The sequence below is a fragment of the Heteronotia binoei genome, chromosome 4 (assembly GCF_032191835.1).
Source record: "Heteronotia binoei isolate CCM8104 ecotype False Entrance Well chromosome 4, APGP_CSIRO_Hbin_v1, whole genome shotgun sequence".
Lineage (NCBI taxonomy): Eukaryota > Metazoa > Chordata > Lepidosauria > Squamata > Gekkonidae > Heteronotia > Heteronotia binoei.
Genome location: NC_083226.1, coordinates 78143616 through 78160548, shown reverse-complemented (window position 1 = coordinate 78160548; position 16933 = coordinate 78143616). Strand labels below are relative to the sequence as shown.

At 45.1% G+C, this 16933-nt stretch overlaps 1 protein-coding gene across 3 annotated transcripts in view; it reads left to right on the top strand.

Annotated features, from left to right (window-relative positions):
- The window catches only part of FANCC (FA complementation group C), a 141195-nt gene that overhangs the window by 117458 nt on the left and 6804 nt on the right, over window positions 1-16933 (top strand). For all 3 annotated transcript variants that reach the window (XM_060235454.1, XM_060235455.1, XM_060235453.1), the window contains exon 13: window positions 3902-4076. In XM_060235454.1, the coding sequence (XP_060091437.1) occupies window positions 3902-4076 (175 nt within the window). The remainder of the gene's footprint in view (window positions 1-3901; window positions 4077-16933) is intronic.

Here is a 16933-nt window from a genome sequence, read left to right as displayed (position 1 = left end):
AGACTGGCTCAGTTGGGAGAGCATTCAATCGGGAGAGTGGTCTCTCAACAAGAAGCTTTTCCTAAAGATAGTGGAGCACTTTGGTTCGCCGGTGTTGGATCTCTTTGCGTCCTTTCAGAACCACCAGCTTCCTCGATTCTACACGAGATACTACCACAATCAGGCGGAGTCCACGGACGCGCTAACATCGCCCTGGCCACAAAGTCTTCTATATGCCTTTCCTCCAATCGTGGTCATTCCAAGGTTACTCAGAAGGATCAGGCTACTGAGGGCCGAGGTCATCCTGGTTGCTCCCTGGTGGCCTCAACGTCACTGGTTCTCCTCAATCCAACAGATGTCAGTAGCGGAGCCACTTCGCCTGCCAACTTGGCCGGACATGCTGTTGCAGGGACCAGTGTGGCATCCTCATCCAGACTGGCTGAGATTGACCGTTTGGAGGTTGAGAGGCGCTCTCTGTTAGATCTAGGCTATACAAGCGACGTGACGAATACCATCCTAGCTTCCAGAAAGGACTCCACAACGTGGATTTACGATATGTCTTGGAAAGCCTTTCACAGGTGGTGTCGGAGGAAAACTGTGGACCCTTTGCATCCTTCTGTCCCTAAGATTCTTCAGTTTCTTCAGGACGGTCTTTGTTCTGGCCTGAAGCCGGCTACTCTCAAGCGTCAGGTTGCGGCCTTGTCTTCGGTTCTCCAGCAGGTGGACGGCGTGAATCTTACATCACACCCTCATATTCGTTGTTTCCTTAGAGGAGCCTCTATGAGCTCTCCACCACAAGTACATCGCTTCCCTACCTGGAGATTGAATCTAGTGCTCTCGGCCTTAACAAGTCCACCGTTTGAACCTTTAATATCTGTGCCTTTAAAGATGATGCGCATGAAGACCATTTTTCTGGTGGCAATAACATCGGCCAGAAGAGTGTCAGAGATCGGAGCCTTGTGGGTTAAACGAGAGCTATGTGTGTTCCACAAGGACAAAGTAGTTCTCTATCCAGACCCTACTTTTCAACCGAAGGTTTCTTCTAGATTTCATCAAAGCCAAGAAATCAACCTGCCATCCTTTTGCCCGGACCCAAAGCATCCCAAGGAGCGCACATGGCATACTCTAGACGTGCGAAGAGCAATTAAAGTCTACCTTATCAGAACTGAATCTATTCACAAGTCAGACTCCATGTTCATTAACATAGCAGCGCCCAGATTGGGACAAAAAATTCCAGGTCGGCAATTAGTTATGCCATCAAGCAGTGTATAACGGAGGCGTATAATAATAATAATAATAATACTTTTTATTTGTATCCCGCCCTCCCCGCAAGGGCAGGCTCAGGCCGGCTCTGCACCTTCAGGCATTGCACCTTCAGATACCGTCAGGGATCACAGCGCACTCGACCAGAAGTGCGGCTACCAATGCAGCTTTTAATAAGAACGCCTCCATCGAGGAGGTGTGTAAAGCAGCTATGTGGTCATCTATCTCCACCTTTATCCGCCATTATAAACTGAATGCATACGCGTTGGCGGATGCAGCCTTTGGCAGACGAATCCTGCAACATGTACTGCCTGAGTAGGGCGATCCCACCCTGACTAACATACTGCTATGGGAGCGCCCAAGATGTCCTCCGCCTCTTAGGGAGAACGACCCTTGGCACTTACCATGAGGGGTCCTTCTCCTAAGAGGACAGGAGGACATCTTGCCCTCCCGTCTATCGCCCTACCTTGGGCAGCATCTCTCTGTATCTGATTTCTTCTGTATCCTTCGCCTACGGCTGCTTTTTGCCTGCTGGCATCTGTTACCTATGGTTTACCTGTCATTTTCTATAAGAGTTTGTTCTAGTCGGTCTGGGAGGCTAATGCCACATTTTTTTCCCAACCGCCGGTTAGTTTCCTGTTACATAGGAGCGTTAGTCGCAAGAGGTTTTTTTTACTGCTTCTTGGAGTCACCCGAACTGGAAGAAGGGTGGTTCCCACAGCCACAGGAAGAGGAAGTTTTAAGATTCCTGCCTCCCTGATTGGACGGTGGGAAACACCCAAGATGTTCTCCTGTCCTCTTAGGAGAAGGACCCCTCACGGTAAGTGCCAAGGGTCGTTCTTAACAGGCTAGAAATAGAACACAATAATTTATCTATCTCATTATAGACAGTTTCTTCAAACAAATATATTAGAAGGAGATCTACTAATTTACAAAATAATTATGGTGTCTACCTTCTTAACAATTACAGACTAGCTTGTAGGTTTGCCCATATCGATAACAAACATAAAAAGCTAGTATCATTATCTGTTAAAGACAAGTTTACCAAATTATGCTGTCTGCCTTCTTAAAAGTTAATCTAAGTTAGCTATTTTTACATAAAATTCTTTTCAAAAACTTTTCAGTCCTTTAGCTTTTATGTCCATATTAACTTAACTTAACCTTTTAATATCACATATCAGATTTTCTTGCAAGGTCCATATCCAACTATCCACGGAGAGAGATCTAGTTCAAAAATCCCTTCTTCCTGAAAGATTTCCACATCATGATTTTCTGGTTAAAATGCACCTTCTTACTCCTTAATGCAGTCATCCCTCTCAAAGAAAGTGGGAAAAATTCCACAGCCTTTGTTTCTCTCGGCATAGCTTCAGTCAGTCTCCATTTCCGGTATTTTTAAACTGTGGTATTGAAAGCACACTTACTTGCCACGTAGAATTGTCATGCTTGAGGCAGAGAAGTGATAGATCAAAAGCTTATTGAAAAGTAGAGAAGCAAGCGATCGGGCGTTCACCTCTTTCTGCTGTAATGGCGATCACGACGGGGTGAGCTTTAGGGTGTACAGGGAGAACAAGAACAGCTGCCGCTGCATGCCTGTCTTGCTGTAAAAGCCCAATGGCGAAAGGAGACCCCTTCAGGCCTCCACCCACCTGATTCAGAGGGGTCGCAAGCAGGAGAACCCACGGACCCTGCTGAGCTCAAGGCGATGTAGCCCAGAAAAAACTGTTGCCGGGGTCTCCCAAAGCTCGGGAGGCTGCAGCAAAGTTGGGCGGTGTGTGTGGGGGGGTGACAGTGACATCATAGTGATGTCATTGGCATGCACACGCGCTCTTTGTATGCAAAAATAACACTCGGAGGGGGGGGGCGGAGAAGCGAATTCAGCCTAGGAGCGCATGCACCCCTAGCCCCGGACCTGGCCCACACAGCAACTGATGAGAAATTGATCGCTTGATTTGGGGAAAGCAGAAGCCTGGGGGTGGAACAACTGCTACTGTGGAATCAGTCTTTGTGTATGATCTGGTATTTTCTGTATTGCACAGAAGAAAACAGAGATGCATGTAGCATTCCAGTTCTCTTATCAAAGAAAGTTCTCTGCTAAAGCCTTCCCTCCCCTCAAGTTGCTATTCTTTGTATAGTTATTCTTCGGTGTTCTGTTGTTCACTCTTTTAAAAACTGGATCTGATTGTCCCTTTGGTCAAAAGGATACTTTAAACATAATAGTCCAATATTACTTTGCAGTTGCATCTGTACATTACGTGGCATGTTGGCGTTCATGGGTATGCATTTATATGCAAGTACACTGGAGAATCTGGGGGTGAAAGTTAAATCCTGAAGAATAAAAGCTCTGTAAACTCACACTAAAATCCTCCAAAGGTCAAAAAGAGGCAGGTTTTTTTTTACTAGGGAGGGATACCAGAAAATAGGGACTATCTCTGGTAAAGGAGAGTAATATATATTTTGTGTGATTTATAAATGTCTAGTATTGCTAGAATGCACTCTTGCTCGAAGAAGCATTCTTCCAAGTATGAAATAACTATTTTCCTACTGTTGGCATGCCTGTTGTGCAGCTAAGCATTGTCAAGTCTACAATTTTTGAGAGCCTTTAATGAAATTTTAATGGTAACAGACTGAAAAATTGAAATATGCTTTGGTGCTGTTGCAGATCTTGTGGTAATCTCTTTGAGACCTGGTTTTTGTTCATTCATTTTGGAGAATGGGCTGATACAGCTGCAGAGCATTTGTTGGTGTCCAATGCAGAATCTTCAGGTGCCTTGCTGTGGCTCTTGGCGTTTTACTATGATCCAAATGTTGAGAATCGCCAGAGAACTCAAACTGTGGTGGGTAACTGAACTGTATGAGAGAGCATTCAGGAAGTTTTCCTGAAAAGGGAGGCCACATTTTATCGGGAATGTTGCAGAAGGATTTTTGAGACCATTATTACTTCCATTTGCTGACAATTCCAGTCAAATCTTTCTACTCTCTACTATGTGTATGATATAGTTCATGTCATCTCTGCTGTTTCCTTGAAAAATGATGGTGGGTTGTAGGATTGAGTCATTAGAGAGGAAAAAATAAAACATTTATGATCCATAATCATGCATAAAATAGGCTATACAGTGATTTCTGTTCTGCATCCTTTGTTTACATATGGTATTGAATCATTTGACAAAGTGTGACATATTTCTGTTGTGCAGACAGTTGCAGTATACCAACATTGTAAAATGTTGGTGATGTGAAAAAGTTCTATGATGATCAAGCACAGTGAGATCAGGTTTAATTTTTAAATAATGCTGGTAATGTCCTATTGATCTTCATGACAAAAATGCTGCATACCACACCCTGGTATTACAGTGATGTCAGATATTCTTTTGATCAGACAGTTCCCCAGACCTTAAGAAATTGGAATAATGCTTTTTCATACTTGCAATGTGCTATTAGAATGCATACAGTAATGCATGTGAGTAAAGGAACTGTCTAATGTAACTGTGGTCCATGGAATTTAGGTGCAGCACAAAATAATTGTAACATCTGAATATTTTTTGAGTTCTTTTTCATTATAATACTACCAAAGCTTGTTTACATCTTTTAGTTTCTGTTACCATTCAATTCCTAGCTTGACCTTTCTCAGTAAATGTGAACTGATCCCATACTTCATTTTTGAAGCAGAAGTTTGAGAAATGAAGGTTGCAACGACTTTTAAAGTTCATCTTCAGTCTTCTGTGCAGTCGCACATTTGGACTGTGCTTGCACAGAGCAGCAAGGCAGTGAAAACATCTGCCCCAGCCAAGCATATTGAGACCTTGCCCTCAAAGTCCCTGGTTAGAACTGACCAACTTGTGAGTCTGCCATTGAGTGTCTTTGTTCTATCAGTTCCAAGACAGAACCGAAGCATTGGGTCAGATTGCCTGCCATGCAGCTGAATGTTACACATTGGAACCCCTGCCTAAGAAAGTCCATTTCAAATCCAAACATAAGGAGAAGCGTTTTTCCACTTCCAAGACATTCCCAGAATTGATTAACTCTTTGGTTCCAGCCAAACAGTCTTTGATTCTGATGGAATGGGGGGATGTCTCCCCACCATGAACACTTTCACATTCCTCTCTGGCTCATTCAGTTTCAGAGGGGGAAAGAGAGCCTGGCCAGGGTACACTGGCAGTTCCAGCAGATAGTTAACTATTGGAACTGTCTTCCTCAGCACCGTGGCAGAGTTCTGTGTCTCCGTCTCCTTGGCAAGGCTACTCTTATTATATTCCTTCTAGACCTCAAGAATGGGACAACTGGCAGTTGAGAAAAGCAGCTCCAGAACTGAGGGACTCCTTTCATGGAACCGTAATGATGTAGATCTGCCAGTTCAGTATCTTCCTGCAATCTCTTCCCACCTCCTTATGGGGCATTCAAATTACAAGGAAGAGCAGGTTTTGAGGGCTATCCCCTTCTGGTCTGGGCTCAGACTTGTCATCAGGCCTTTCTCCATGACACTGTAGAGCAGGGATGTCAAACTCATTTGTTATGAGGGCTGATCTGACATAAATGAGACCTTGTCAGGCCAGGCCATGTGTGTCATAAAATGTAATGCCAGGTAGTAGATATGTAAATTTTATAAAGGACACAGACAAACACAAATTTTTTTTCAAAAACTTACAACATGCCTTTAGGGCTAACCATCCTTTTATTACGTTCCAGACAAGCCATGTAGTTCTGAGACCCAGTTAATACTTTCTAACTAAGGTGGCCTCTAGTTTCCACCTTGCTCAGCGCTTCCACTATTTTTTCCATCCCCAAACTTGAAGGCCAAAACCTCCCCACTGCATTCCTTAGATGTAAAGAGGTCTTTATTGTTTTACTTAGAACAAAGAATGTCCAGCAGTCCCTGTACCTTTTTGTGTGCAACTCCAGTGGCTCAAGGGGGATGTCAGCCTCAGAACACACCATTTCCAGCTTTAGCTATTAAGTTGAGGTATGAGCAGGCCAGTCTATCACATCCCCTGGAGCTTTGAGCACCTTCTACATATGCAGGCAGCATCAGCAGTGTTCTGAAGAGATACTCCCTTGGAGGACATCTGCTGAACAGTGATGCAGTTATCATTGGACATCTTTTTTCAAGCACTATTCTGTGGACATAAATGTAAGAAGGGATTCACCAGTTGGCAGAGCCATGCTGCACTCCTTGTTTTACTGAAACTCATCCCGCCTCAAAGGTGAGAAGCTCTGTAGTCTTCCAATGTGGGAATGCATGACTGAAGATGAAAATAGTGTTGCTCTTACCTGTAACTGTTGTTTATCAAGGTGTCTCCGGGAAGGCACACATTCCCTCCCTCCTACCCCACTGTGAGTTCATAGGATGCAGTTTACATTCATGGTACTCATGGCGGCTTAGGAGAACTGAGGGAAAGGGTGGGCTCCTCCCTTCAGTGCATGTGATCTTGAGGTGGAAAGATGGACTTTAATGAGCTCAGCAGGGGAGGGGCTTTCCTTGGAGTGTTAAAAAAATACCAGAGTATCTTCCAGCAAGCAGAGTCCCAGAATGTGCGTGCACAGAAGACACCTGGATGAACAGCAATTACATGTAAATGTAACAATGTTTACATGATGTATGCAGAATTTGTTAGGGGGGGGAATATTTTTAATCTTTGATCAAGCAAAAGGAACCATACAATTCTAACCAATGTGAGAGCCAGTGTGGTGTAATAGTTAAAGAGTGTCTCGCTGAGGAGTCTTGTGTTTAAATCCCAACTGATCGAAGAATTTTCCTCAAAAACCTTTCCCTGGTCAGATCTCATTCTTTTCAGGGTTGTGAAGAGGAAATGGTTCAATCCAATAAGGCAATTCTTATGTTCTTATTTTGATTCCAGTGGCACCTTTAAGACCAAGAAAATTTTGTTCAAGGTGTATGTTTTCATGTGCACAGACACTCCCTCAGACACAATGGAATGGAGCAGTTCATATATACATAGATGAATAGCAAACTAAAAGATGGCTGCTCAATTGGATCTAACTTATCTTCTTATGATGTGGTTTTCCTGTCCTCTATGTCATAAGAACAAGGGAACAGAACAAGGCTCTGTATGTGACTTTTGTCGACCTTACCAAAGCTTTCGATACCGTTAGCAGGAAAGGCCTGTGGCAAATCTTGGAACGTTTAGGATGTCCCCCAAGGTTCCTCAGCATGATCATCCAGCTACACGAAGACCAGCGAGGCCAAGTCAGACACTGCAACGACCTCTCGGAGCCCTTCCCAATAGGCACAGGTGTAAAGCAAGGCTGCGTTCTCGCGCCAACTCTCTTTACGATCTTCTTTAGCATGATGCTTCAAAGAGCCGCAGTAGATCTAGATGATGACGATGGTGTATACATCCGCTATCGCACCGATGGCAGCCTGTTCAACCTGAGGCGACTAAAGGCACACGCCAAGACAATGGAAAAACTCATCCGAGAGCTACTGTTTGCTGATGATGCTGCACTCATCTCCCACTCGGTATCAGCCCTGCAGCATATGACGTCCTGCTTTGCAGAGGCTGCCAAGCTATTCGGCCTAGAAGTTAGTCTGAAGAAGACAGAAGTTCTCCACCAGCCTGCACCCCAGGAAGATTATCACCCTCCCTGCATCACTGTGGGTGAATCAGTTCTGAAGACAGTCCAGCAGTTCAGCTACCTGGGGTGCATCATCTCCTCAGATGCCAAGATCGACAAGGAGATTGACAACAGGCTGGCAAAGGCAAACCGTGCCTTTGGCCGACTGCACAAAAGAGTGTGGAGCAACAAGCATCTGAAAAAAGGCACAAAGATCAATGTTTACAAAGCGGTTGTGATGACAACCCTCATCTACGGCTCCGAATCGTGGGTTTTATACCGTCATCACCTGCGACTCCTTGAGCGCTTTCATCAGCGCTGCCTTCGCACCATCCTCAACATCCACTGGAGTGACTTTGTGACCAACACTGAAGTCCTCAAGAGGGCGGAGGTTACCAGCATCGAGGCACTGCTGTTGAAGACGCAGCTGCGCTGGGCAGGGCATATTTCTAGGATGGAAAACCACCGCCTTCCCAAGATTGCCCTGTATGGCGAACTCTCCACCGGCCATCGAAATAGAGGGGCACCAAAGAAGAGGTACAAGGACTCCTTGAAGAAATCCCTTAGCACCTGTCACATCAACCATCACCAGTGGTCTGACCTAGCCTCAGATCGCAAAGCATGGAGGCACACCATCCACCAGGCTGTCTCTTCCTTTGAGAACACACGCATAGCTGGTCTTGAGGACAAAAGGAGATTGAGGAAGAATCGCACTGCTACAGGACCAACCCTAAATCAGACTTCTCCCTGCAGCCGCTGTGGCCGGACCTGCCTGTCCCACATTGGTCTTGTCAGCCACCAGCGAGCCTGCAGCAAACGTGGACTATTGCACCCTTCTTAAATCTTCGTTCGCGAAGCCAAGCCGAGATGTCATAAGAACATAAGAACTCTGCAGGATCAGACCAGTGGTGCATCTAGTCCAGCATCCTGTTTCACACAGAAGCCAAGCCATTACCCTATAGGGGCAACACATAGGGCATTGAGGCTAATCTTCTAGCATTGGTATTGAGATGTTTACTGCCTCTATATGTGGAGGTTCTATTTACTCACCGTGGCCAGTGGTATTCATGGATCTCTCCTTCATTACTTTGTCTAATCTTTGCTGTCTGATGTCTTGCTTCCTAAACCAGGGGTGGCTAAACTGTGGCTTGGGAGATACATGTGGCTCTTTCACACGTATTGTGTGGCTCCAAGAGGTCAAGGAGGAATTTAATGCAAGCATACCCTCAAGTAAGCATGCTTAGCATCAGGACCTCAGTCAGCCTTTGAGTGCTGAACCATAGATAGGTGACTATTTCCACCATGTGTGAAATGGGGAAGGAGGGGGAAACAGGCAGTCTTGCAAGTTCTTCACCACCACCACAGAGGTGGCCGAGACCTAGACCAGGGAAATAGAGAGCACAAGGGCCAAGGGAGCCACTGGAAGGAGGGACAGAATTAAAAAGACCAGCACAGGGTTCCCCCTTAAGTTTCATAGCTCTTATAGGAGCAGCATTTACTAACCTTTGTGTCAAGGCAAAGAGAGATGCATATGAATGCAAACAGTGGTCAGTGATTTATATGGTACATGTGTGTTTCCTTCTCCCACTGATGCCAAAAAATAATTTCCTAACCTTTCCTTACGCTGGTCTTACTGGGACTGTTATTTCCAGCTTTTTTTTTTTAAAGTCTCCTTCTAGCATGGTTGTGTTGTAAAGTACATACATATGTATTGTGTCTTTCTGTGCAAAGAAAATATTAAGATTTTTAATAAAGATGTGTGTAATATTTGTTCATGTCTTGCAGCTCTCAAACATCTGATGTTTATTTTATGTGGCTCTTACATTAAACAAGTTTGGTCACCCATGTCCTAAACCCTATGGAGGAAGAGTAGAATAAAAATATGATACATAACTAGCACAATATGTACCTGAAGTAGTATGTAGAAAATAAATACTGAAAAAGTTTTGTAAATAAATTTAAAGCTAGGAATAAATCTGAAAGTTACCTTATCTTGTCAGAATGCTCCAAAGAAAAGTCATCAGATATGATAGATTATTTTGAGGCCAGTTTTATTTATTTATTTGATTTCTATTCCGCCTTTCCTGCCAAACCAGGCTCAGGATGGGTTGCAACACAAAAATCATAAAATAAGGCACATGTAAACAATATAGCTAAAATTTCATCAATTAAAAGCAGTGGATAAACATTAAGATCGCAAACATGGTTTCCCTAGATCTGCTCAGATATTTGATAAAAAATCTGATCAGTGGCGGCTTAAACCAATAATTTAAATAGGCAATTTGAAGTAGTTTAAACAATTTGAGCAGGAGGGGCCTATTGTGTTGGATGACCACTGCCTCAACTAAAAGCCTGATGGAATAACTCCATGTGACAGGGTCTGCAGAACTGTAACAAGTCCCACAGGGCCCTGGATCCTTATGGAAAGCTCATTCCACCAGGTCAGTTTTTGTAACTTAGATCAATTTGGACTTGCTTGGAAGTCAAGTGTATAAAATATTATTTCACCATACTTAATTTCACAAGGATTTTAAAAAGCCCAGTATCGTTTTCCTAACAGCCAAGACCTGTCATAGATCACTTGTAGTGCAAACAGTACTTGGTGTAATGGCAGCTAAAACAACATCTTATACCTCGCTGAAATAATCTAAATGCCTCTAGAAGGGGATCAGATCCTTATCTGAGAAACATTTCATAAATTATATTGCCTATCAAGTGTGATTTATAATGTTCTCACATACAGAACTTTAAACCAAACAACAAAACATAAAGAACTGTTAATATAAAAAAATAGCAAAAAAAAAAATCCTGAAACCTAAATTGTATTTTATTGGGTTATGTAATATCTTCTTCGTGGTCTCTGTGCTTCACACTCATGGGATAGAGCGCCTGCGCTGATTCCCGAATCGGTACCTAAAAAGCCCGGGATTTTTTCGCGTTTGGCGCCAGTTGGCATGCGCAGGCGTCCCAATGTGCATGCTCACCAGCGCCAGAGTGAGGATCCCACCAGTTCCTTTCTGACCGCTGTGCTAAGAGGATCTCCTTTTGTGTCCCCGGTCGGTAAAGTAATTTTGGATTGCTTTTGCCTATTGTATATAGCCCATTTGTTATTTTCTTAGTGTAGTTAGTTAGCTAGTAGCTAAGATAGTGTTGTTTAAAAAAAAAAGTTCGTTGGACTTGCCCTTCGGGGCTTAGCTTTCCCCCCTGTTTTTCCCCTCAGAGACTTTCCTGGGTGGGTTTTTCCTGGGCGTTTTTTTAAGAGGTGCCGCTCCTGTGGGAAGAAGATTGCCCCCTCTGATGGCCATTCCTTCTGTCTTCTCTGTTTGGGCGAGGGACATCGCGTTGATTCTTGCATCCATTGCCTGAGTTTCTCCAAGCAAACTCGGAAGAATCGAGCGGCGAGGCTTTTGGTGGCGCTAGTCGAGTCGGCACTTCGTCCTCAGAAAATGGCATCAGGTGCGTCGGTACCGGTGGGAGAGGCCGAGGCTCTGGTGGACACATCGGCTGAGGCTTCGCCGATCAGGACCGAGATGCCGGTCGAGCACGGGCGTTCCACTAAACGGCCCTCTGAAGGGTCTGTGGACACCCCAGCTAAGAAGCATCGGGATGACTCGGGGACCTGATCATCCGCGCCGAAGAAGCTGAAATCAAAGGAGAAGTGGAAGAAGAGATCATCCCGCACCACTTCGCCTTTGCGCGATGCTTCGACATCAACCGCTCCTCCAAGGAAGATCTTGGCTTCTCCGCGTCGTAGCCCTTTGGTGTCGAGAGGCAGTGCTTCGCAGCTGCGCCTATCAGCATCGGAGCAAGAGATCGACCTCACTAAACGTTCCCATTCTTCGGGATCCAGGTGTCGCAGTGAGACCAACTTGGTCTCGGAGGTAAAGGTGGAGGTGTCGACGCCGATGGATTTTTCGGCACCGATGGATCAGGTGAGGGGTGGGAGAGAGTTGGAGCCTACTGCGGTAGCTCGTCGCTTCCCGCCGCCTCCACCATGGGAACAGCGTCAATGGCCTCCATATGCCTATCCCTATCCACAGTACCAATGGTATCCTCCACGGGAGTTTGCAGACTGGGACCAGCAGTCCGAGGCATCCCATATGTCCCGGTTCTCTCAGCATTCCAGACCTCGTCCTTCAGCATTGATCTCCGTCCCGCTTGATAGACGTGGAGTGGTGGAGGAAGAAGTCCAACCTCGGTTGTCGGTATCGATTTGGTCGCCTGTGAGTCAACGCCGGTGCTCTTGGAACACTCCCTGCGCAGAGAGTCTTCATCATCGGGCTCTGAGGGCGGTACCGACGAGCCGGATCAGGCCTTGGAGCCTTCGCCTGTGTCTCATACGGCTGAGGATCTTCCTATCTCACCTTCGGAGGATCTGAAGTTGTATGGGGACCTGGTGAAGAGGATGGCACTCTCCCTTTCGCTTCCGGTGACCCAACCGCAACCCGTTGTAGACGACACCGTGTTTGACATTATGCAACAGGACACGTCTACAGCGGTTGCCCTACCGGTGATGAAGGTCATTCTTCAAGCCGTGAAGGAGCCTTGGGCGAAGCCAGCGTCGACACTGGTGTCATCGAGGAGGCTGGACCATATGTACCGGGTCCAAGAGTACGTAGTGGAGTTTCTCTTCACCAATCCGAAGCCTAATTCGGTGGTCGTTTCCTCCTCATCGAAGGCCCGAAAAACCCACTCTTCTCCACCAGATAAGGAGGGAAAGAAGCTGGACACCGTTGGGAGAAAATTCTACTCGGCTGGGGCCCTTGGAGTAAAGGTATCTAACTATGCTGCATGCATGGCTAGATACCGATACTCGGCATGGGAACAACTTACCCCCCTTCTGTCTTCCCTGAGTGAAGAGAAAAAATCAGCTGCAAAGAAGTTGCAGAAGGAGGACTTTGCTGTAGCCAAACAGCAATTGGCTGCAGCAAAGCATATGGCCAATGTCTCAGCAAAGACCATCACCTCTTCTGTTTGCCTTTGCTGCCGCTCATGGCTTCGATCCACGGCTCTCCAGCAAGACACCAGGGCATTTGTGGAATATCTGCCCTTTGAGGGCGAGGGCTTGTTCAGTTCCACCACTGACAGTACGCTTCAGGAAATGGACAGGAGCATAAAAACTTCCAGGAACCTGGGCATGCAGGCGTCTTCCAGAGCTGCGAAGCAGAAGCAGTGGCACAAGCCTTGGTCAAAGAAACAGTACCAGAAGTTCTCCCCGGAACAACAATGGAGACCTTGCTCGACTCAACCTGAGGGTAGGTCCCCGTACAGGGGGAACAACAGAAATCGTTACGCTTTGGCTCAAACCACCAGCAAGTCCAAGGGCACTCACCCTCAAAAGCAGGGCCTTTGACTTTCTCATAGCACGCGTCATCATCCCCACTTCTTCTTCCATCCGCCTCCACCCCTTCCTGTCGGCCTGGGACTCCACTACCGACAGGTGGGCATTTTCCATCATAGCAGAAGGCTACAAAATAGATTTTGCTCAGATTCCAAACCAATCCGTGGTAATCACCACACCCCCTTCCCCCCCTCTGCTGGCGGAGGTGAACAATCTCCTACAGAAACAAGCCATAGAGAGGGTTCCGATGGAGGCCAGGATGGGAGGTTTCTACTCTTGTTACTTCCTGGTTCCCAAACGGGACGGGGTTTTAAGACCAATCATGGATCTTTGGAGTCTGAACAAATTTATTCTGTACCAGAAGTTCAGAATGTCCACTCTGCAAACGATCCTCCCCCTCATCAACCAGGGGGACTGGGTGGCAACTCTGGACCTCAAGGATGCCTATTTCCACGTCAGCATCCATCCGGCATTCAGGCGTTTCCTGCGGTTTGCAGTAGGTTCTCAGCACTTCCAGTTCAAGGCTCTTCCGTTCAGTCTGTCCACTGCACCTCGGGTATTCTTTAGAGGATATAGTTTTTATTAAGCAAGCAAGCAAACAAACAAATAATAAAAAGAAACAAATACATCCAAAACAACAATAAGCGAAAAGATAATAAAACACAATAGAACACAATAAAACACAATAGAACACAATAGGGAATACACAACAATACAATTGAAAAGAAAAACCACTACAACTACAAACTCATTCACACTAAGGAATGGAGAGGATCAATAAGCTTCTGTTACTCCAAATCAACACCTTTACTTTTTACCCACTTATATATGGGATCCCATTCCTCCTGGCATTTTTGCACATTGCCATCTCTTAATCTTATGGACATTAAATCAGATTCTGCGGCATCTAACAGTTTGGTAATGAATTCCTCTCTGTTGGGGATTTTATTGGTTTTCCAATACTTAGCATAAAGTATTCTGGCAACAGTAACTATGTATAGTAATAGTTTTAGTTTTGTCGTAGGAAAGTTTTGTCTACAAATATTCAAGAGGTATAGTTCTGGTACATGACTAATTTTTATTTTCAAGATTTTTTGTGCCCAAATATTGACTTGGGCCCAGTATTTTCTGGTGTCTTCACATTGCCACCAAATATGAAACAAGGATCCTTTAATTTCTCGACACTTCCGACATTTGTTTGAATATGTGGGATATATTCTAGCCAGTCTATCTGGAGTGAGGTACCATCTGTATACCATTTTATACAGGTTTTCTTTAAAATCTGCTGGTTTTATTAATTTCAAATTCTGTTTCCATAGTTTTTCCCACTCAACCAAGTCCATGTTAAATCCAAAGTCTTTCAACCAGCGGATCCATGATTCTTTTACAGTCTCATCTTGCATCTTAATTTGGAGCAGCCAATCATAAACCTTGGAGATAATCTTCTGCTTGGCCTCTAAAATAAGGTCCAATTCAATTGGTTTATTCGAAAATCCTTTTTCTTTATCCTTTTGAAATCTTGATTTAAGCTGACATTGTACCCACCAACTCAGCTTGGAAAGTTCTTCCTCGATCAGGGCGTTCTGGTCGTCCAACAAATAGCCATAGTTTTGTTGATTGTCCCAATTATACAAATTAGGGTGGGTCAAAGCTTCTATTGGAGATATCCACTTTGGAGTATAAGAATAATGCACTTTAATTTCCAGCCAGGTCCTGTATAGGGATCTTCTTATTTCATGTCTAAGAAAACGGCCGGATCTGTTAGGAGTATGATACCACATATAATTATGCCAGCCTTCCCCCAGACCAGCACCTTCCATGGCCAATAGTCTCTTGTTACTCAACATACACCAATCTCTTAACCACGCAATACAGCAGGCCTTATAGTATAGGTTCCATTCAGGAAGAGCCAGACCGCCTCTTAATTTACTGTCCTGTAAAACTTTCAATTTTATTCTGGCTTTCTTACCCTGCCAAATAAACGTCTTGGTCATGCAGCTAAGTTGCTGGAAAAATAACTTGGGTAAAATAATTGGGATTGTTTGAAAAAAGAATAAGATTCTGGGAAGAATGTTCATTTTAATTGTAGCAATTCTGCCTAAGAGTGATATTTGGAGGTCTTTACATCTGCTTAAATCATTGCGAATCTCTTTCAGTATTTTTTCATAATTGTCTCTGTACAGACTCTTTAAATCGTTTGTTAAATAAATTCCAAGGTATTTTATTTTTCTTTCATACTTAAATCCTGAAAGTTGTTCAAGAAGTTCAATTTGGGCTTTATCCATGTTTTTCGCTAAGATTTTTGTCTTAGAGACGTTCAATTTAAAGCCGGAAACTTCTCCGAATTCTCTTAATCTTTGTTTTAGAAGAGCTATCGAAGAAATCGGTTGTTCCAAAATAAATACTAAGTCGTCTGCAAACGCCAAAGTCTTGAATTCTTCATTATTTATTCTGGCTCCTTGAATTTTGGGATCTTCTCTAATTTTCTTGATTAAAGGTTCCAACGTCAAAATAAAGAGCAGGGGCGATAGGGGGCACCCCTGTCTGGTGCCTTGTTCTATTTCCATTGGGTCAGACATCACTCCATTGAAATTAACTTCCGCTGCTTGCTTCAAGTAGATTGCTGCAACCATTTTACAAAACTTTTCACCACAGCCAGCCGCGGCCAATGTCGCTCCCATAAAGTTCCAGTTCACATTATCAAATGCTTTTTCGGCGTCCACCATGATACCCGCAAATTGTTTGTCAGGATGGTCTCTGTAATATTCAATCGTATTTAATAGCAGCCTCACATTCTGGCTCATAAGGCGACCCGGAACAAAGCCCGTTTGGTCTTCATGGATTGCACCTCGGGTATTCATGAAGATGATGAGCTTTGTGGCTCCCATCTCCGTCTTCAAGGGATAGTCGTCTTTCCATACATCAACGACTGGCTCCTTGTGGCAGAGTCGAAGGAGAGTTTGTCAACCCACATTGCCATCACTTTACGTCTTCTCGGCACCTTGGGTTTGCAGGTCAATTTGGAGAAATCACACCTTACTCCATCAAGGGCAGTTCAGTTCGTAGGGGCTTTGCTGGATACGAACCTGCATCGTGCGTTCCTGCCTCAGCAGAGAGCGGTGGACATTATCAATCTTGTACAACTTCTGCAAAGTCAACAGTGGGGCACAGCGCAGCAGCTGCAGCCGATGCTGGGGCTGATGGCGGTGACGACAAGCATGCTACTCTTCGCGAAGCTGAGGATGAGAGGCCTACAACTCTGGTTTCTTCATCAGTTTCGACCATTGAGAGACTCACCTCGAAAGAGGTTTACCATTCCACCGGTGACTCTTCAAACCCTACAATGGTGGAAGTCAAAGAGCAACATTTGTCAGGGAGCTCCCTTCCATCTCCCTACACCTTCTGTGACTATCACAACAGATGCATCCTTGTGGGGTTGGGAGGCCCACATGGATGGTCTGTGTGGGAGGGGCCCTTGGCCTCTGAAATTGACTCACTGCCACATAAATTATTTAGAACTGCTGGCAGTCCATTTTGCTCTACATTCTTTCCGCCTCTTGGTGGCGGGGAAGATTGTTGCTCTGCTAATGGACAATACCACTGCCCTGTGCTACATCAACAGGCAGGGAGGGACAGTCTCTCGATGGCTCTGTGCGTTGGCACTGGACCTGTGGTCGGAGTGCCTGGACTACGACATCTTCGTGAATGCTGCACATCTCCCGGGGTCCTCAACTTGCGAGCAGACTCCCTCAGCAGGGGTGTAGCTTCCCCGCACAAGTGGGA